The sequence below is a fragment of the Plecotus auritus genome (assembly GCF_963455305.1).
Source record: "Plecotus auritus genome assembly, chromosome: 9".
Taxonomy (NCBI): domain Eukaryota; kingdom Metazoa; phylum Chordata; class Mammalia; order Chiroptera; family Vespertilionidae; genus Plecotus; species Plecotus auritus.
The window spans coordinates 1938809-1960453 of NC_137783.1; the positions used below are offsets into that span (position 1 = coordinate 1938809).

The 21645-nt window shown below is 62.3% G+C and overlaps 1 protein-coding gene across 1 annotated transcript in view; it reads left to right on the top strand.

Annotated features, from left to right (window-relative positions):
* Window positions 1-21645, top strand: part of LHPP (phospholysine phosphohistidine inorganic pyrophosphate phosphatase) — a 43964-nt gene that overhangs the window by 10446 nt on the left and 11873 nt on the right. Inside the window, exons 2-6 of the mRNA XM_080640195.1 lie at window positions 1439-1626; window positions 1783-1936; window positions 8371-8434; window positions 9244-9336; window positions 15761-15852. Coding sequence (XP_080496321.1) covers window positions 1439-1626; window positions 1783-1936; window positions 8371-8434; window positions 9244-9336; window positions 15761-15852 — 591 coding nt within the window. The remainder of the gene's footprint in view (window positions 1-1438; window positions 1627-1782; window positions 1937-8370; window positions 8435-9243; window positions 9337-15760; window positions 15853-21645) is intronic.

Consider the following 21645-nt stretch of genomic DNA (forward strand, 5'->3'; position numbering starts at 1 on the left):
GCTCACTGTTCTGAGAAGGGCGCATCGTAGCTCATCAGCAATAATTAGTCCCCCGGCACCCCCTCTTCCTCCCTCAGCGGCTCCATTAACGTGGGTGTGAGTCACACGTTCCGGGCGCCAGTCAGTGAGGCTCTGTCTGGGAGGTGCAAGGTGATGCTATTAATTAACTGCCTAATTAAAAACAATAATTAACTGCCTAATTAAAAACACAAAAGCTGTCTTTATGAAGGGCAATTAACCGCTGCGCATAGCGGGCCATCCATAGCCCTCTGATTAGGAAAGACAAATACTAAGAACGGGCTGAATCGCGGGCCCGTGACGAAGGCCCCGTCCGCTCCCGGTCCGCGTCCCCACTCTGGTCAGCAGCTCTGCGACTTCCCCCCACATCCCGCGTGTCAGCCGCCGCGCCCGCGGCCATGGGGCAGGGCGTGCCTCCACGCTGAGGGCCCTCTGCTCCCCAGGGCAGACCCCCTCGGGAGGCAGGCGTGTGGGCGGGGTGGCCGGGACGTCCCCTCCCTGGCTGCCGTTGGGACTTGGCATCAGCCAGTCGCTCAGCAAACGCCAGGGCCGCTGTGCGCCAGGCTCCGCGGGAGGCCCGGGTGCTGAGGACTGAGCAGACCCTTCCCGATGCCACAGAGCACGTGGTGACAACCAGGGGACACCTCGGCAGGGCCCCTCAGCGAGGGCCCCCGCTTGGTCCCGTGGCCCCTGCCCTTTGGGGGACATGAATCCCGAGTTCAGGTGGCGTCTGTGGTTCAGATGCGCAGGGCAAGTGCCAGGCATTGGGGATCAGCAGTGACCTCCGGCCCGGCCCGCGTGGCTCAGGGGTTGGGTGTCAGCCTATGGCCCAGGAGGTCCCGGGTTCGATTCCCGGTCAGGGCACAGGCCTGGGTTGCGGGCTCGATCCCCAGTGGGGGGCAGGCAGGGGGCAGCCGATCCATGATTCTCTCTCATCATTGATGTTTCTCTCCCTCTCCCTCTCCCTTCCTCTCTGACATCAACAAAAAATATATTTTAAAAAATGAACTGACTCCAGCTGGGCCGGGTGGGGTGGGGTGGGGTTGGGGGAGGTGTCGGTGGGTTTCCGAGGCGGGAGGGGTGTGGAGAGGCAGCGCGTGGAGGCAGGCGGCGGGGATGTGTCTCGGGCACAGAGACGTGTCCCAGGAGGAGAGGGAGGCGTGGGCAGGGCAGGTGGGACCTTGGGGAGCCTCAGGTGTGCCCCTCAGGATGGGAGGAGGGATGTGGGGGGTGGTCCGATCCCCCGGGAAGGGTCTGCTCCCCTCAGAAACACCAGCCTGAGCCCTGGGGTCCGTCAAGGCCCCTCGGGGCCCCCGGAAGCGCCCAGTGGAGAAGGAGGGGCCCTGGTTGTTCCACTTGCCTGCGTCTGGCTGCTCCCGGAGGCCACCCCCCTGGTAACAGCACCTCCGTCCCGCCCCAGGCTGAAGCGCTCGGGGCTGAAGGTGAGGTTCTGCACCAACGAGTCTCAGAAGTCCCGCGGGCGCCTGGTGGGAGAGCTGCGCCGCCTGGGCTTCGACGTCTCCGAGGCCGAGGTGACCGCCCCGCCCCCCGCCGCCTGCCGCATCCTCCAGGAGCGAGGCCTCCGGCCACACCTGCTGGTCCATGACGGTAGGCCTGGGGGGGTCTGGGGGGTGGGGGGTGCAGACACCCCTTCCAGGGTGGGCCCGGGTCAGCATCCCTCTCCCCGGGGCCACAGCACGGGGAGGGGCGCAGGGGGAGGGGCGCAGGGGGCCACCGAACCTCACCCCGCCCCTCTCGTTCCAGAAGTCCGCTCGGAATTTGATCAGATCGACACGTCCGACCCAAACTGCGTGGTCATCGGGGACGCGGGAGAGCACTTCTCCTACCGGAACATGAACAGGGCCTTCCAGGTGCTCATGGGGCTGGCGGACCCCGTGCTCCTCGCCCTGGGGAAGGGGTAAGTCGGCGGGAGGCGCGCTCTGGGTCCCACGCACGGAGCCACGTGGAGAAGGAGGCGGGCGCAGCGGGCCAGGGCGACGGCCTTCTCTCTCCCTCCCTCTTCTTTTTCTTCTTTTTTAATCCTCACCCGAGGAGTGAGGATATATTTCCCGTTGAATTTTAGAGAGATAGGAAGGGAGTGGGGGAGAGAGAAACATTGACGTGAGAGAGGCACATTGATTGGTTGCCTCCCACACAGACCCCCACTCAGGCTGGGGATTGAACCCCCAACACAAGTACATGCCCTTGACTGGGATTCAAACCCACCACCCTTCGGTCCTGGGACCGACACTCTAACCCAGCCCTGGGCAAACTATGGCCCGCGGGCCGGATCCGGCCCGTTCGGCTGTTCTATCCGGCCCGTGGAGCCGAAAGAGCGGAGGGTTCTCTTGCTCTCCCCTCCGCTCCTTTACTTTGAATTTCTATTAGTTCACACAAACACTCCATCCATGCTTTTGTTCCGGCCCTCCGGTCCAGTTTAAGAACCCATTGTGGCCCTCGAGTCAAAAAGTTTGCCCACCCCTGTTCTAACCACTAAGCAACCAGCCAGGTCCCTCCCTCCCTTTTCTTGCCTTTTCTCTTCATTTCTTCCTCCTTTCCTTTTGTAACCTTGTAGCCTCCTGCAGTTCAGGTCACCGCGCACCACACAACCTGGCCTGCTTGGCTCACTGACGGCCCGGGCAGGGTCCGTAGGCCTCCCTAACGTCCCGACTCATCAGTAGAAAACACTGCAGTTAAGAAGCTCTGTTAAGCCCTAGCTGGTTTGGCTCAGTGGCTAGAGCGTTGGCCTGTGGACTGAAGGGTCCCAGGTTCGATTCCAGTCAAGGGCATGTACCTTGGTTGTGGGCACAACCCCAGTAGGGAGTGTGCAGGAGGCAGCTGATCGATATTTCTCTCTCATCGATGTTTCTAACTCTCTATCCCTCTCCCTTCCTCTCTGCAAAAAAGTCAATAAAATATATATTTTTTTAAAAAAAGGAAAGAAACTCTGTTATAACTCATTTATGTTAACACGTTTTTCTAATCTTCTCTAATATATACATATTGTGTGTATATATATATGTGTGTGTATGTATACACACACACACACACACACACACACACTAGAGGCCCAGTGCATATTATACATATATATATATTGATTTCAGAGAGGAAGGGAGAGAGATAGAAACATCAATGAGCCCTGACCGGTTTGGCTCAGTGGATAGAGCGTCGGCCTGCAGACTGAAGGGTCCCAGGTTCGATTCCGGTCAAGGGCATGTGCCTTGGTTGCGGGCACATCCCCAGTAGGAGGTGTGCAGGAGGCAGCTGATGGATGTTTCTCTCTCATCGATGTTTCTAGCTCTCTATCCCTCTCCCTTCCTCTCTGTAAAAAATCAATAAAATATATTTTTTTAAAAATCAATAAAATGTATTTAAAAAAGAAAAAGAAAAAGAAACATCCATGATGAGAGAGAATCACGGACCGGCTGCCTCCTGCACGCCCCCCACTGGGGATGAGCCCGCAGCCCGGGCCTGGGCCCTGACGGGAATCGCACTCTGACCTGGTTCACAGGTCGACGCTCAGCCGCTGAGCCCCGCGGGCCGGGCTCGTCTCTAGTCGTTAAAAGTTACTCCAGGTCCCGGGCAGTAGCCAAAGCAGGCACGTTGCTGAAACGGGGCGAGCTGTGGAGCCCGTGGCGTTGGCGTGCGCTTCCGTGGCGGCCTCACGCGGGCCTGCTTTACAGACGAGCCGTGATGGGTCTCTTGCTGATGGGGTCTGACTGCAGTGAGGGGTCCGGTGCTCAGAAACGAGAGGAAGGAACCGGCAGCTTTGCTGTCACGTGGGGTGGGGTCACGGACGGGGAGGGCCGGCCTCCCGGGCGCGGGGCCGAGCGGTGGCCGCGCGGGGCAGAGCGTCCTGCTCCGGACACGGGTGACTTACGTGGGGCGTCTGTGTGGGCCGAGAGCGGGCATTGCCTGTGCACGTTCTCCGTCCCGCGGCCGGCAGAACATTAAGCTGTTGGCGCGCAGACGGTGGAAGGTTGATGGGAACCCTCTGGTGGGAAAGGTCAAGCACTCGTCCTGCAGGGCGGCTGTGCGGACGGGGGTGGGGTGGGGGGGGGATGCGGGGGGAGATGGGGGGGTGGGGGGGTGGAAAACGAAGCACCAGGTCTCTCCGGCGTCTCCCGCTCCCTGCCGGTCCAGCTCCCGGCACCTCTGCGGCTGAGCGCTCGGACCAGCCAGGCCCGCTGTGTCCATGTTCGCCAGGAACACAGGATAAATGCTTCCAGTCTCTTCTGTTCGGGGACTAACCTAGGTACACATACATACACACACACACATATGTATTAATATATGTTTTTACGGATATCAGAGAGGAAGGGAGAGGGAGAGAGAGATAGAAACATCAGTGATGAGAGAGAATCATTGACCAGCTGCCTCTTGCACGCCCCCTACTGGGGACCGAGTCTGAAACCTGGGCCTGTGCCCTGACCAGGAATTGAACCCTGATCTCCTGGTTCATAGGTCGATGCTCAACCCCTGAGCCACACCGGCCAGGGCCTGGGCTTTTATGTTTCCTAAACGTTAAGTTAGGTACTTGTACTGACGGTATCTTTAAAATGCTTGTAGCTAGCGTATGGCCTGCAAGATACCTTCTTGCTTTCCTGAATGAATGAGAAATAAAGTTCTGAGAGCGATAAAAACAAGCCCCGGTTCAGTTAAAAAGGGAATGTTAAGCCGAAACCGGTTTGGCTCAGTGGATAAAGCGTCGGCCTGCGGACTGAAGGGTCCCAGGTTCGATTCCGGTCAAGGGCATGTACCTTGGTTGTGGGCACATCCCCAGTGGGGGGTGTGCAGGAGGCAGCTGATCGATGTTTCTCTCTCATCGATGTTTCTAACTCTCTATCCCTCTCCCTTCCTCTCTGTGAAAAATCAATAAAATTTATTTTTTTAAAAAAAGGGGGGAGCCGAAACCGGTTTGGCTCAGTGGATGGAGCGTCGGCCTGCGGACTGAGGGGTCCCAGGTTCGATTCCGGTCAGGGGCATGTGCCTTGGTTGCGGGCACATCCCCAGTGGGGGGTGTGCAGGAGGCAGCTGATCGATGTTTCTCTCTCATCGATGTTTCTGGCTCTCTGTCCCTCTCCCTTCCTCTCTGTGAAATATCAATAAAATATATTTAAAAAAAAAAAAAAAAAAAAGGGGGGGAATGTTAGGTTTCTAAGTTTGATTTTGGAAGTCAGTTTTTTCTTTAGACTCTGAAAATGCATGTAAGAAAGACAAGGTTTTTATTTAAATTTTGTTTTTCAGTGACAGTTTACATTCAATAGTAGTAGTATTGTTATTATTTTTATCCTCACCCGAGGATATTTTTCCCATTGGTTTTTAGAGAGAGTGGAAGGGAGGGAGGAGGGGGGAGAGAGAAACACTGATGTGAGAGAGGCACATTGATTGGCTGCCTCCCGCACATGCCCGACTGGGGGCCGGGGATGGACCCTGCAACCAAGGTGCGTGCCCTTGGCCGGGAATCGAATCCGTGACCCTCAGTCTGCGGGCAGCACTCTAACCATTGAGCCAACTAGCCAGGGCTCACTATTATTGTACGTGGTTTTGGGTGTAAAAGACAAGGTTTCACCTTCGTATTTTAAGCTGCAATTTCAGTGTTTCCCTCCCCTCAGGACTACATTGAAACAAGGAAGTGCAGGTTCCTGTCACTTGGGGAGAAGGACGTGGGGGTGTGAGATGGCAGCTGTGCCGTGTGACTGCGGGGGGAGGTTTTCCCGAAGGGGGAGCACGGGCTGTGGCCCCCAGCCGGGCCTGGGCACGGGGCCTGGCCCAGAATCCTCTGCTCCAACACAGCTGCGCCTGCTGCAGCTGGAGGCGCGTTGTCCTTTTCCTGGGCTTCTGGGGGAGCCACTGCCATCCTCGGGGCAGGCGGGGGACAAGGGGTGGCTCTCCGGGCGCTGACCCAGGCCACGCCTAGCGCAGCATCGAGCCCACGGGTCCTCAGCGGGTGCCCCTGGTCAGTCCGGCAGGCCCCCAGCCTGGACGCTTCCATCCCGCCCTTAGTTCCAGGTCCCGGCTTTGCTGCTCCTTCCTGGACGCCCTCCGTGTCCCCGCCCCAGCATGTCGGCCGCCTCGGTGCCCAGCACGCGGCCCCTCATCGCCGCCCTTTCCTGCCCTTTCCTGTTTGTCTGTGGACTTGTCTGCTTCCCAACAGACCAGGAGTCCCGGGGGCGGGGACGGGGGTGGAGGGCGGGGCTGGGAGTGTCCCCGGGTCCTGCAAGGGCTGTGAGGTGGCCTGTCCTAGACCGTGTCTGGGGACCGAGGAACGGAGCCTCCACAGCCCCAGGGATCACGGGCCCAGCACCCAGCGCCTCCCTCTTCCCCTCAGCCGTGCCTGAGCTCTGACCTGGCTCAGGAAATGTCTCCCGAGCCGTCTGTGGTGGACACGGGCGGAAGAAGAGGGACTTTTTAAAGGCTGTTAATGCAGAATGCACGTCCACATCCCGGGCTTAAGACAGGTGGGCCTAAGCCTGTGTTTTGGGGTCACCCTTTAAGAGGGGGAGCACTTGCAGGCACCGACTCTGTAAGCAGGTGGCAGTTCCCTCTGGCTACCAGGCACCCTCCCGAACCTGCACAGTGTCCCCCTGGTCCGCAGCTCTGATGGAGAGGCCTGGGGTGCGCACGGAGGCCTGGGGTGCGCACGGAGGCCTGGGGTGTGCTTGGAGGCCTGGGGCGCACAGAGGCCTGGGGCACACGGAGGCCTGGGGTACATGGAGGCCTGGGGTACATGGAGGCCTGGGGTGCACAGAGGCCTGGGGTGCACACGGAGGCCTGGGATACATGGAGGCCTGGGGTACACGGAGGCCTGGGGTGCACGGAGGCCTGGGGTGCACACGGAGGCCTGGGGCGCACAGAGGCCTGGGGTGCACGGAGGCCTGGGGTACATGGAGGCCTGGGGTACACGGAGGCCTGGGGTGTGCTTGGAGGCCTGGGGTACATGGAGGCCTGGGGTACACGGAGGCCTGGGGTGCATGGGGGCCTGGGGTGCATGGGGGCCTGGGGTACATGGAGGCATGGAGTGCACGGAAGCCTGGGGTGCACGGAAGCCTGGGGTGCACGGAGGCCTGGGGTGCACGGAGGCCTGGGGCTCACGGAGGCCTGGGGTGCACGGAAGCCTGGGGTGCACGGAGGCCTGGGGTGCACGGAAGCCTGGGGTGCACGGAGGCCTGGGGTGCACGGAGGCCTGGGGCACACAGAGGCCAGCGAGGCCTGTCACTCAGGAGAAACCCTCGTGGCTTTAGCAAATGGGCTCAGGACTCGGCCACCCTGCAGGGAGAGTGGCAGGGAACCAGTCCTCGTGAAGGCCAAGGCCAGGGTTGGGCTGCAGGCCTGGGCGGGGCAGGGAGCGCCGGGCTGGGTCCTGGGCTGGGGGAGGGCACGGGCGGGCAGCTCCCAGGGGCTGGCTCAGCTCCCACACGTCCGACAGGCACGGAAGCCGGCCAGCGTGGCTCACGGTGGAGCGTTGACCAGGGAACCAGGTGGTCGCGTTCGGTTCCCAGTCAGGGCACATGCTCGGCAGACAGTCCCAGGGCGGGTTCCAGCCGCAGACCGGGAGACCGCGTCCGTCCGTCCGTCCTCCCAGCTCCTCCTCACCACCCGCTTCTCCTTCTCCGTCTGGGACCAGGCTGTGCAGCGGCTTCTGCATGCTGGGCGCGTGGGAGAGCTTGGCATGCCTTCGCTTGGTCAGCCTCGGTCCCATCCATAAAGCAGGCACGGGGTTTTTTGGGTTTTTTGGTCCATTTTACAGATTAGGGAACTGAGACCCAGAGGGCTTAAGCACCCCGAAGTCCCACAGTTAGAGGACGCGGAGGGAGGCCTTGAACGCCAAGGCCAGCATGCCTCCCTGCTCTTGCCCCTGTGCGCGCACGCGGTTTAATGTCTCCCCGATTTGAGGAGCCGGGGAGGGGAAGGGGAACTGGTGAGGTGGGTGCCCCCAGCGCCCAGCCGTCTGGGTCCCCCATTGTCTTCTCCTCAAAGCATCTGGCGCCCATGGACCGACGGCATTTTCTCCTTCAGGCGGCGATTAGGGTTAATTATTAGCAATTAGGGGCTCGCCACATGCTCTGCGGGCCTGCTGTCCTTTCCCAGGGCCCTTGTCTTGCTCTGTGTCAGCTGCTGGGCCCATCTGCCCCTCGGGTCCCCCGTCAGTCACCGTGGGCGAGGCCCCACAAAGCTGGCAGTGGGGCCGTTCTGACCGAGCGCTGCTGGCCGGGCGTGGTGACCGCCGCGGGCCACTCTCGGCTCGGCACCTGCCCTGACCCTCGCCCCCGGGCCCTCCGGACAGGGCGGGCATTTCTCAGGGCTCCCGGAGCGCGGCCGGCTCACCTGCCCCCCCTCCTCTCCTAGGCGCTACTACAAGGAGACCTCGGGCCTGATGCTGGACGTTGGCGGCTACATGAAGGCGCTCGAGGTACCTGCCCGAGCCCTCCTCGCGCTCCGGTCTTTCTGGAGAAGGGGGCGTGCTCAGTGGCTCCCCTAGTTGGGGCTTCCCGCCGGGCGCCCCCGCGCTGCAGAGCTGTGCCTGCCCCTGCCCCCGAGCGCTCCTGCCCTCCCTCCATGCCCCTGTGCTGACCGCTGGCCCTCCCAGCATGCCCTCTGCCGCCTCCTCCTGGGCTCTGTCTGTGGGGATCATCCTCACTCCCCACGCTGGGCACCTGCAGCCTGACGTGTCCTGACTGGACCCCTTCCCGGCCCCTCGCCCCCCCACTCTGAAGGCCAGGCGTCCTCTGACCACCGCCTGGCCCGCTGTCCCGGCCTGGGCTCCGGCCCCAGCCAGCTCCTCCCGCCGCCTGCACCGGGACGCCGGCCCTGCCTGCCTGCACCCACGGGGGGAGGGACAGATGGGACGTGGGGCCCTGGACTCATCCTGGGGGAACTGTGACCAGCGGGGGGGGGGCAGGGGAGTGGGGGAAGCAGGAATACAGGTGAGAGCACGGTCAGGGTGCCCATGCGATGCCCGAGTTGCCACCTCTGGGCCGCCTCCCCCACAGCTCGGGGTTTGAGCGGATGGCGGGGCTGGAGGTGCGGGCTCCGAGCATCCCAGGCAGCCCGACGTGGCGTCATCCACTCGTGTCTATCAGACGTGTCTGCCCCCGAGACCCCTGGCCCGCGGGTGGGCGCACATTTGGGGCTGTCTCCCCTGGTTCCCGGAGGGAGGCCCTCCCTGCCGTCGGGGCCCCGTTGCTTCGCCCCACGCCCACGCGTGCCCTCTCTCTGCAGTACGCCTGCGGCATCGAGGCCGAGGTGGTGGGCAAGCCCTCGCCTGAGTTCTTCCGGTCGGCCCTGCGGGAGCTGGGTGTGGAGGCCCACCAGGTAGGTCGCCTTGCGGATGCGGATGCGTGTGGAGGCAGCTGTGTTGGGAGGGGACCTCACACGGCCGCCTGGGGGCTTGGGGGTCAGGCAGCCTCGTGGGCCGGTCAGCCCCACGCGGACCCCCCACCACGAGAGCTGATTTGGCTGGAAACGGGAGAAAGGCAGCAAAGGAAGTCCACTGAGTATTTATTTATTGTTTGTTTTTTAAATATATTTTTATTGATGTCAGAGAGGAAGGGAGAGGGAGAGAGAGAGATAGACACATCAGTGATGAGAGAGAATCATGGATCGGCTGCCTCCTGCACGCCCCACACTGGGGATGGAGCCCACAACCCAGCACGTGCCCTGACCGGGAACCGAACCAGGACCTCCTGGTTCCTAGGTCGACGCTCCACCGCTGAGCCACACCGGCCAGGCTTACTCTTGTTTTTTAAAGCAAGTCCAGACATACAGTTATTGTGTCCTTTCCTATTCCGGTATGCCTCTCCAAAAATATTTATTTTATTTTGTTTTATTTTTTTAAAATATATTTTATTGACTTTTTACAGAGAGGAAGGGAGAGGGATAGAGAGCCAGAAACATCGATGAGAGAGAAACATCGATCAGCTGCCTCCTGCACACCTCCCACTGGGGATGTGCCCGCAACCAAGGTACATGCCCTTGACCAGAATCGAACCTGGGACCTTTCAGTCCGCAGGCCGACGCTCTATCCACTGAGCCAAACCGGTTAGGGCCCAAAAATATGTATTTTAGACACAACTGTACGATGCTTTGAAACACCCAACAATGGCCAAGAAACACACGGAAAGACCTCGGCCTCAGGCGTCATTTGGAAAATGAAATCAGAGGCACAGTGAGGGCCCACCTCGCACCCGCGTAGCCCGCCCTGCGGATTAAAACAAGCGAGCACGCGGCCTCCCTCTGTAGGAAGCCAGTGGGAGTGTGAGACGGGGGGGGGGGGGGCCCTATGGGGCCGGTTCCTCAGCGTCCAACACAGAGTTGCCACGCGACCCCGCGGTCCCGCTCCTAGGATTGAAAACGTGTTGCGATTGAAACGTACGCGTGACTTCCTAGCAGCACGATTCACAACAGCAAACGTCAGAAACAACGTGAATGTTCACGTGCGGACGAAGGGACCCACACCACGGGGCGTGCTCACACGGTGGTATTTCCGCCGGAGAAGGAATGAGATGCTACATGTGGGTGGGAAACATGGGAGTGAAGGAAGCCAGTCACAAAGGCCCCCCCTTTTATATGTTACGTGATATTTGTATGAAGTGTACCGAATAGTCAGGTCACAGAAACGTCAAACAGATCAGGGCTGTGGAGTGTGGGGGTTCGGAAATGGTTACATTGGTGAATCTGATGTGTATTTTATCACAACGAAACAAAAAATCTACCCCCAATCCATAAGCAAATCCTTAGGATTCTCTAATTTCAGAGATGAAGGGGGAGAGAGAGAGAAACATCAGTGATGATGAGAGAATCATTGATCAGCTGCCTCCAGCCCGCAATCCCGGGCATGTGCCCGACTAGGAATGGAACCGTGACCTCCTGGTTCATAGGCCGACGCCCAGCCACTGAGCCCGCCGGCCGAGCAACAATCCGCCTTTTCTTTTCTTTTTTTTTTTTTTATATTTTATTGATTTTTTTACAGAGAAGAAAGGAGAGGGATAGAGAGTTAGAAACATCGATGAGAGAAACATCGATTCAGCTGCCTCTTGCACACCCCCCACTGGGGATGCGCCCGCAACCAAGGTACATGCCCTTGACAGGAATCGAACCCAGGACCCTTCAGTCCGCAGGCCAACGCTCTATCCACTGAGCCACACCGGTTAGGGCAACAATCCGCCTTTTCATTATACCAGTCCACACTGAAGTCTCCTGACCGTCTCAGAAATGCGCTCTTGCGTCGATTTGTTTTTGCATCAAATCCAAACAAGGTCTGTGCCTTCCACGCCTGTGGCTTTCGTCTCTTAAATCTGTTTAACTTTCATCGTGAATCATTTCAGCTTTCGGTGCAAGCAGAGAGAATCGCATAATGAACCCCGTGGCCCCATCCCCGAGCTCCAGTAATGGCCCACGGATAGAGCACTTTTCAAAATGGTTTTTACCCGTCCGTTGTGAAATAGTGTCACAGTCACAAGGAAGCTGCAAAAACAGGACGAGGAATGCTCATGTGCCCTGACCCCCACTCCCAGTGCTGACGTCTTACACGTCCGTCACAAAGCGATTGGACATGCGCACTGACTCACCTCGGTAATTAACCCAGAGACCTTCTGCAGCCGCTGTCAGCCGTCCCACCAATAGCTTTTTTTTTTTTAATGTTTTTTGTTGTTTTTTAAATGTTTTTATTGATTTTTAGAGAGAGAGGAAGGGAGAGGGAGAGAGAAACATCCATGACGAGAGAGAATCATGGATCGGCTGCCTCCTGTACGCCCCCCAATGGGGATCAAGCCCGCAACCCGGGCATGTGCCCTGACCAGGAATCGAACCCTGACCTCCTGGTTCCTAGGTCGATGCTCAACCACTGAGCCACACCGGCCGGGCGACTGCGGCATTTTTGAATAGCAGCGGCCAGTTACCGTGTAAACTCACGGCGAGTTTGACATGCTTGGTGTAGACTGTCCCTCAGTTTGGTTTGTCCTGATGTTTCCTCGTGATTCGGGCTACGCGTTTTCGGCAGGGATCTCGCAGAAGCAATGCCCTCTGGGACATCCCGCCGGGAGGCAGGTGATGGACCTGCCCCGAGATTGGTGGTGGAGGTGGTGTCGGCCAGGTTCGCCCCCGAAAAGCTACTGTGTCTCTTTGTAACTCACCGGGATCTTGTGGGAAAGTGCTTGACTCTGTGAATATCCTCCCGCTCTGATCCTCCTCCCGCCTGACGTTGGCATCCAGGGGTCACGCCCCTGACCCGGCCGTCCCCGTGCCTCCGCCAGGCCATGCGCCCCGTCTCCGTTTAGTGATGGGCTTTACTGTAAGGATGAGCTTTCCTTTCTCTCCACTTACCTGTTTGCTCCAACGTGGACTCGGGATGTTGGCTGTGTTTCACGAGTGACAAGCCATTTCCCCGTTGCGGGTTCTGTTGCTCGGCTTGTCCGGCTGTCAGAGTCCTTTCCAGGTGAGCCGCCACGGGGTTCCTCTACCCCCCAGCCCTCCTCTCCCCGACCTTCTTTTGAATCAAATCCCGGAAATCGTACCACGTCATCCGTAGTATTTCCGTGTCTCCAAAGGGCAGGAATGCTTCTTCTTCTTCTTTTTTTTTTTTTAAATATATTTTATTGATTTTTTTACAGAGAGGAAGGGAGAGGGATAGAGAGTTAGAAACATCGATGAGAGAGAAACATCGATCAGCTGCCTCCTGCACACCCCCTACTGGGGATGTGCCCGCAACCAAGGTACATGCCCTTGACCGGAATCGAACCTGGGACCTTTCAGTCCGCAGGCCGACGCTCTATCCACTGAGCCAACCGGTTTCAGCAGGAATGCTTCTTATAGAAACACAGATAAAGCCACTGCCGCACCCCGATGCTGCTGACAGCACTTCCTCAGCATCGTCAGCTGCCCCGCCATCGCTGCCATGTCCCGGCTGGTTCAGGGCTGTGCTGCCTGCAGGTGGTTTGAATCAGGAGGCAAAGGAGGTCCTTGCATTGCGATGGGTCAGTGTGGTTCTTTTTTTTCTCCTAATCCTCACTGAAGGATATTTTTTCATTGATTTTTAAAGAGTGGAAGGGGTGCCGAAACCGGTGTGGCTCAGTGGATAGAGCGTCGGCCTGCGGACTGAAGGGTCTCAGGTTCGATTCCGGTCAAGGGCATGTACCTTGGTTGCGGGCACATCCCCAGTGGGGGGTGTGCAGGAGGCAGCTGATCGATGTTTCTAGCTCTCTATCCCTCTCCCTTCCTCTCTGTAAAATATCAATAAAATATATTTAAAAAAAAAAAAAGAGTGGAAGGGAGGGGGAGAGACAGAGAGAGAAACATCGATGTGAAAGAGGCACATCGATGGGTTGCCTCCCGCATGCACCCTGACCAGGGCTGGCGATCTAGCCTGCAGCGGAGATACGTGCCCCTGACCGGAATTGAACCCGGGACCCTTCAGTCCACAGGCCCCAGGCAGGGCGCTCTATCCACTGAGCCACACCGGTTCGGGCGGGTGCTTTTTCAATCTGTCACGTCCCAGCCCCACCGCCTCCCTGCGTGTTCCTCCTGAGGTTGGGGAGAGAAGCTGGGAGTGTCGGCGCCCTCGGTGGCGCCCTCCCGCGTGCCCTCCGCCCCCTGTTCTCTGGGTGTTGGTGGTGGGGTCTCGGAGCCTGGTCAGAGGCCGGTTCAGTCCGGCGGTCCCTTTGTGAGGTGCCAGCAGCCACTGAGGTCGGAGCCTAATCCATGCCCCCTTCAGGGCTGCAGGGTGAGATATGGGTCCGTCCTTCCCTCCTGTCTCTCTGGCTGCTTCTCTACAGGAAACCCCTCGCACCCACTGCCGTGACCTGAGGTCGTCAGTGCACAGAGGAAACCCCAGATAACGGCCGTTCCCTCCGGCTTCGTTCCCCTTCAGAGCAATGAGCTGATTGTCTAACCTCCCCCTCCGGTGACAGGGGAAAAGCACTCCTGTCCCTTCGCTAGATGCAAGCACATTGGGTGCCACGTGTGTCACGAAGCCCTTCCTCTAGCCCAGCCGTGGGCAAACTACGGCCCGCGGGCCGGATCCGGCTGTTCTATCCGGTTCTCTTGCTCTCCCCTCCGCTCCTTTACTTTGAATTTATATTCGTTCACACAAACACTCCATCCATGCTTTTGTTCCGGCCCTCCGGTCCAGTTTAAGAACCCATGGTGGCCCTCGAGTCAAAAAGTTTGCCCACCCCTGCCTAGCCCCTTCTAGGCACCTGCGTCTCCACCCTGAGGGGGCACGGGCTCTGCGCCTCGGCGCTGGCACACGGGGCCGGGTCGCTCTCGGAGGGCGGGGTGCCCTGGGCCCTGTAAGATGCCCCGTTGTGAACCCACAGGTGTCTCCAGACATTGCCAACGTCCCCAGGGAGCAAAACACCCCCCAGTGGGAACCCAGCCTTGGGGGAGCCACAGAGAGTCTAGCACGGAACCCCCTGGGCACGCTGTCCCCCGGTTCTCACCAACGGCAGCGGCTACCAGAACCTCTGGGGTGGGAGGAGCGTGAGAAGGCGCTGAGGAACGTCGTCTTCCTGTTGCTCATTCCATTTGAGAAGCGGGTGTCCCTCCCCGTCCTCCCCGCCGCGCAGGCAAGGCCCCCGCAGCGCTGCCCCTCCCTCCATACAGAGCAGGCCCCGCGCTGGGCTGTGTAGACGTTGCTCCTCGCACGGCGGCCGGCGTGGGGGTCACTAGCACTGAGCCATCGCCGGGTGGAGGAGCCCGGGTTCCTCCCAGGCTCATCCGAGGGCGAGATGTCCCCTCGAGGCCTCCGTGTGGGGTGTGACCGGGGCCCCGCTGTTGGCCACCGGGGGAGGGGGAAGAGGCGCGCGTGGGGGGGGGGGGACTTCCCAGAAGCTCATCGGCACTGACAGGCCACCGGCCGACACCAGCAGGTAGAGGCCACGGGCAGCACACGCTGAGGAAGACGAGGGAACCCGCTTTTTGAACCCAAACCAGAAAGGCCGCTGCTGGGCTGTGGCGCCGCCGCCCGCAGCTCCTGTCCCGCAGCTCCTGCCCCGAGCCACGGGCCCGGCTGGGCCATGTCCTCCCTCCCGCGCTGAGGCAGAGGAGGCGGGGCTGACAGGTGCGGGGCTTTATTTCCCCCGACGGCGCACCTCCTGACCTCTATCTCCTCACCAATGATTTTCTAAATCCTCAACGATTGGGCAGTAATTGCTGCTCCGCCTGCGATTATTGCCCTTCACCGCCAGGAAAGCTGTGAAATCCCCAGGGCCCCGCGCTTGCTATTCGGGCCGCACGCTGTCCAGACAGGCATCGCTGCCCGCGGCTGCGCCCGGCAGGCCCCGCACCCGGCAGGCCCCGCACCCGGGCTCCTCCAGCCTCACTCGGGCGCCGGGCTCGGCCTGGGCCTGGGCATCGGACCATCAGGCAGAACCCCAGCTGCAGCTCCTCCACCAGAGTCCTCCCTGCCCGGCCCAGGCCCACCGGTGTCCTTGTAAGGGGAAGTTCTTTTTTTAAATTGATCTCAGAGAGGAAGGGAGAAGGGAGGAGAGAGAGAGAGACATCCATGATGCGAGGGAATCACGGATCGGCTGCCTCCTGCCCGCCCCACACTGGGGATCGAGCCCACAACCCGGGCCTGGGCCCTGACCGGGAATCGAGCCCTGACCTCCTGGTTCCTAGGTGGACGCTCAGCCCCTGAGCCCCGCCGGCCGGGCTGCGATGGCGATCTCAGATATCAGATCAGGCGGTTTATGATGTCAGCCAAGGAATGGAACCTGCTGACATGGCTTCTGTGTGACAGGCCGTCATGATCGGAGACGACATCGTGGGCGACATCGGCGGGGCGCAGCGGTGCGGGATGCGAGCGCTGCAGGTGCGGACCGGGAAGTTCAGGTGAGCGCCTCGCGTGGCTGGCATCTGCTGCCCGCCCCTGCGGCTTCCTGTTCGTCGTCCAAGAGGAGGGGGCTGTTCTTCCCACGTGGGGCGCACCGCCGGGTCTCCCGTGCCCGTCCCCCGAGGCCGGCCGGGCTGCCTTCCCAGCAGACCGTGGCTTTGGTACCGGGTCCGAGTCTCAGGACGGATTTGAGGGGTGCATCACGTGGAGAGAAAAGGCACGGGCTCCGGCGTCTCAGGCTGCCACGCCCGCAGGTTGGGTGACTTTGGTGAGAGCGGTGACGGCTGGGCCTGGGGCCCCCCCCCCCCCCCGGCCAGCCTCCCGCTCCTTCCGCCCCACCCTCTTCATCACGTGGGAGACAGAGAGCCGTCCCTGCCGCTGCCCACTCGGGGCCCAGGCTACGGGGACTGCCAAGCCCGAATGCGGCCCGTCCGCACTGCCACGTGGAGGGCACGGCGCACACGAGTGCACACGGTCGGACCGCAGCGTGTGAGGGCCTCATGGGCAGCGTGTCAAACTGACGACAGAGGCCCACCCCGATGTTGCTTTCACCTGCTGATTTTCATGTTTGTCGAGCAGCTCCTAGAAAGTTCTGGCTGGCCTCTGCTTTCCCGCTGGGCAGTGGGGCCCGCACCGCCCCCTACCCCCAGCAGAGGGCACTGTGGGCGCACAGACTGCACCTTGGCCGGGCAGGGCCCAGCTGGACAGTCCCAGGAGCTGCGTGCTCTGTGCCCCCCGCCCGGGGCCGGAAATCCACAGAGGCCCGTGGCACCTGCTCGGGGCTCTGCAGGTGAGTGGCCGGCTCAGGCCAATGACCAGTCCCAGGAGTCAGCCTGTGCCCTGGGGACTAGGCCTGGGTCCTTCCCTGCCGCCATCCACCCCTGGCACCACCCACCTCCAGGGCTTTGCCCCCGCTCCCCCCGTCTCTGAGTGAGCGAGAAGCGAGAGGTTTGAAGGTCAGCGTGTCCCATGTCAGCGCCAGATGTGAGCCGGGCAGGGCCCAGGGCCTCCCGTCCGAACCGCCCTGCGTGGCCCCTGGATGGTCAGGAGCCGAGGCCACTGGATGGTCAGCAGGCGTCGGGGGCCCCGTGGACCCTGTCCTCGGTCGGTGGCCTTGGTCTGGCCTTGGCTGACCTGGGAGAGCCAGGCGAGTGGAGGTGGCCTTGTCGCAGGCCCAGGTGGCGGGCAGCGTGGGGGAGGGAGCCCGGTGCTCACGCCTGGCCTCGGGGCTTCTCCGCTGGCTGGAGGCCAAGGGCAGGGGTGGGGGGCCGAGCTGAGTGCCAGCCTGGACGGGGTGCCACTCTGAAAGGGAAGGAGGCTTGAGGGACAACAGGACCTCCGGGGACCCTGCTGCAGGAGGCCCCCTCGGGCCAGCGTCTTAGAGGTGTGCGCACGCACACACACACACACACACACACTCACACACACACGTGCGCGCGCACACACATGCACACACACAGGCGCGCGCACACACACACAGGCGTGCGCTCACACACAGACGCACGCATGTGCACGCACGCACACACACACCACACACACACACACAGGCGCGTGCTCACACACACACAGGCGCACACACGCGCACACACAGGCGCTCGCTCACACAAACATGCACGCACGCACGCACACACAGGCGTGCGCTCATACACACACAGGCGCACGCTCACACACACACAGGCGCACGCACGCACACACACACAGGCGCGCGCTCACACAAACATGTACGCACACACACACACATACACACACAGGCGCGCACACACACACACGGGTGCGCTCGCACAGGGCCAGGTTGTGTGTCCGAGGCCTTGGTGCGGGGTGTGTGGGATCCGGACTCGCCCACGGTGTGCGACGTGCCTGGGACCTGTGATGTCTCGCTTCTTCCTGCCTTTTTCATTAACGGCCCAGAGCAGAGGGTGAGGCTCCGGGGGTGGGAGAGGCCCCAGGGCGGCCTGAACTCGGGGAGTCCCAGCAGGAAAGCTCAGTGCCGGCCGGCCGGTGGCTCAGTGGGTGAGTGTCGACCTGTGAACCAGGAGGTCACAGTTCAATTCCCGGTCAGGACACATGCACGGGTTGCAGGTTCGCTCCCCAGTGTGGGGTGTGCAGGAGGCAGCGGGTTAATGATTCTCATTGTTTCTATCTCTCGCTCCCTCTCTCTGAAATCAACAAAAATAATTTGAAAAGGGAAAAAGAAGAAAGCTCAGCCCCCTCTGAGGAGGGCCCAAAGCTTTGCCCAGGGGGGGCCCTCTGGCAGCGCCATCTGCGGGGATGCTCCCTGGACGGCCCCGGCACAGACAGAGCCACAGAGCTTCCCTTCGTGCCTGCTGTGTGGGCCCCGGCCCCGGGGGCGCGGCCTCGCTGGCTGGCAGGGAAGGCCCGTGGGTTCTCCACCTGCCCGGTTCCTGGGCGCCTGGAGCACAGGCCGCCGGCTGACCGCCCCGCCCGAGCCGGGAGGCTGCTGCTCCTGCAGACGCCGCTCGGTGCTCCCGTGACCGCGGGCCCCGGGGGGACGACGGCGCTCCCTCCCTTGGGGGTCTGCCCACCGACGGCAGGGCCTGTGGTCCAGCGAGTCCCGGGGACCCAGAGGGCGCTTCGCGGGGCCTGTTCAGAGGAGACGGCTAAGCCCTGCCGAGGCCACCTGGCCGGAGCTGCAGAGGCCGGGCCCAAGCTCGGGCCGCCACCTTCCTCCTGGGAACGCCCTGCCCTTGTGGTCACATCCTGCAGGGAGAGCCCTGGCCCCAGCCCTGGCCCCTCCTGCCTCCCCGTGACAGGCCTCGTCCCCGTGGGGCCAGCACAGGCCTCGTCCCCGTGGGGCCAGCATGTTCTTTTTTCCTTATTAACCCTTACCCGAGGAGTGAGGATATTTTCCCCATTGATCTCTGCAACCCAGGCTCATGCTGTTGACCAGGAATCAAACTGAGACTCTCCAGTGCGCAGGCCGGTGCTCTAACCACTGAGCCACGCCGGCCAGGGCGGGGCCAGCACGTTCTTGACCAGCAGCCTGCCCTTTCGGGGAGTCTCCCTGGCCTGGATTCCAGGTGTCCCCCAGGCGCCTTCCGGGCCGGCTCCGTGCGCCGTTTGCTCCCGAGCTCCGCCGGGCCCCCTGCCACCGGGGCCTTCACCCAGCAGGGCGGCCTGGGGGCTGGCTCCTGGGTCCCCGCCGCCGTGCGCCGGGCTGGAAGGTGAGGGTGCGGAGAGCTCGCCGGTGGGCACCCTGACGGGCTGCCCTGCCAGGGCCCCGTGACTCCTCCTCCTGTGAGAGGCTCTGGGTTCTGTGTGGAACGAGATAGGACTTTCTTCCAGAGCTAGGGGCGGCTTGGGGAAGCGAGTGCACCTGGGTGGTCATTTCCCGCCGCCCCAATGGTCCGAGTGAGGCGCAGAGTCCGGGCCAGGGCAGCGCCCATCAAGCCAGAGTGACCCCTGGGGCTCGCAGACGGCACAGTCCCCCCTCCCCCAGGTCTCCCCGCGCCCCCCGCACACACACACCCAAGGAGCGCACCTGCGGAGGCAGCAGAGCCGAGCTGGGGCCTGAGCAGGGTCCAGCCCAGACAGGCCCTGGTCGGTCACCTGACTCCACCCCAGGGCCGAGGAGGGGGTGAAGGTGCAGCCCGGAGGTCACAGCTCTGCGGCCTGCGTGGTCACAGCAGCTGAAGCCGGCTCCCCCGCCTCCACTGGGTGCAGCCGGTCTGGGCAGCGCCGGCCACAGCGGGGCCGAGGGGTACAGGGACACCTCGCTCGCCGAGTGCACAGCGGGGACTGTGGCTGCCCGGGACGGCCTCCACCCGCCACAACCCTCACCCTGGCCGCTGGGCTCCGCCGAGGCCCCGAGGGCATCAGGGCCGCCTGCTGGGGGCCCCTCTGAGATCTGGGACAGTGTGGGCTCAGGGGGGCCAGGGCTCTGGGCACACGCCAGTCCCAGGGCCGGGCGGGGGCTCCGGGAGCGGCTGCTCAGGGACGGGCATGCGACCGAGAGGCCAGTGAGCGGCCGGGACTTCCCAGAAGCCGGGCCGGCGGCCAGTGACACCTGAGCTGAGAAGCACAGCGTGACCCCGTGACCCCAGGGAACCCTGCCAAGGGAAGCAGCCAGCAGGGGGCCGAGCCTGGGACAGAGACCCCGGGTCGCGCTGAGGCTGGCTCCGCTCACCCGCGTGTTGGCGAGCCGTGCGGCAGGGTTACCGCAGGACGGGGCCGAACCGTGTCCGTCGTCCGGCCGGGCGGCCGTGAGGGCTTCCCTGTGCCGTGTGCCCACGGGGCCGCCTTCCTTACCCATGTGACATGGGGCGCATGAGGCCCGTCCCTGTGCCGGGGCCAGAGCGGCCTCCGCGTGGCTGTCTCCGGCCTGGCAGGTGCCGAGGGGCCTCGTTTCACCTCGGAGGACGCTGCCACGAGGGTGTGTCCGAGCTGTCCCCACACAGACCAGGCTGCCCGGAGAGGGGGCGTTCCTCGTCTCTAGAGATGACCCTCAGGGGTGGCCGACTCCTGCTGGGAGCCGGGGAGGGGCCCGGGGGCTGGAGGCAGGGCCCAGTGAGGCTCAGCCCTCGGGGAGCTGGGGACTGAGCGGCACCTGTGGGTGCCGGTCGTTTCTGGCTCCCAGGACCGCCTGGGGGGCCGGGCCTGTCCCCCCCCATAGATGCCGAGATCTCAGTGTCACCAGCTGCCACCTGCTGAGGCGGGAGGAACGCGCCTTTACCCACCGTGTGGCTATGTCTGCGCCTGTGGGTGCTGTCTGAGTATTTTAGGACGAGAGTGTACCCGTCCTATCAGAGCAGGAGGGTTCCTTAAAGTACAGTTGCGTTCCCCCCCATAGGTGTGTGAATGTGGGGGTTCTTGAAAAGGAAAGCCACCGTGAGCATCCCGACGGCTGGGCCTGGGCACAGCCAGGTCCCCCCTCAGACAGGACTGTAGGCAGGACAGACCTCCTCGGTGGGAATGCACCGCCCTCACGGCCAGCACGCGGCCGGGCGCTGCCCCCCTGTGGTGTCCGTCCCGGGGGCACGGGGCGGGGGCTCTGGTCCCGGTGACCGTAACCCCGATGGCTTCTCTCTGCGCCCCCACAGTGTTCCCTCTCCCGGGTGGCAGAGCGGTGGCCTCATGCCGTCCCACACGCACACACCCAGGCCCCACGGCCTTGCACACGTGTGCACGCACCCTCCCGCACACTCACGTGCACGTGTAGACCTGTGGCCGCCTAAGCGGGGCGTGGGTGCCGGGCTGTGGCCTCTGGACTTGGTCAGGTGGAGAGAGAGGCCCCTGTGCCGGCCCAGGAGCCAGTCCCGCCCCTCTGCCTGGGGAGGAGAGGCTGGGGAAGACGCGAGGGCTGGGCAGGGTCAGCTGGGCAGGGTCAGCTGGGCAGGGTCAGCGTCAGCCACAGACCCGCCGCTCTGGACAAGGGCCCCGGGCCCAGCTCCTGCTCCTCCTCCACACCCCCCTCTGTCCACTCCCTGCCCTGCACCTCTGCCCTTGGCTTCCTGCCTCTTTCCAGACCTTTAGGGGCAGCTGCCCGGTCCCTTCCCTCACCCTGCTCTCCGCTGGGGCCACTAGAGGGCGCCCCGCTGCCAGGTCCCAGACAGGCCGGCCTGGTGGGAGCCACACGGGGCAGGACGCACAGGCCTGCACCCTCCCTCTTTCCCGCACCCTCCCTCTTTCCCGCACCCTCCCTCTTTCCCGGGGACTGGCCCTGTGGGTCCCGCCTCTGAGAGCCGGCCCGGAGCTGGTGGCCCGGCCTCCCCAGGCTCGCCCGCCCCCGCTCGCCCCTCCCTGCCGCCTTTTGTGGGTGCGGTCGGTGAGGCCTG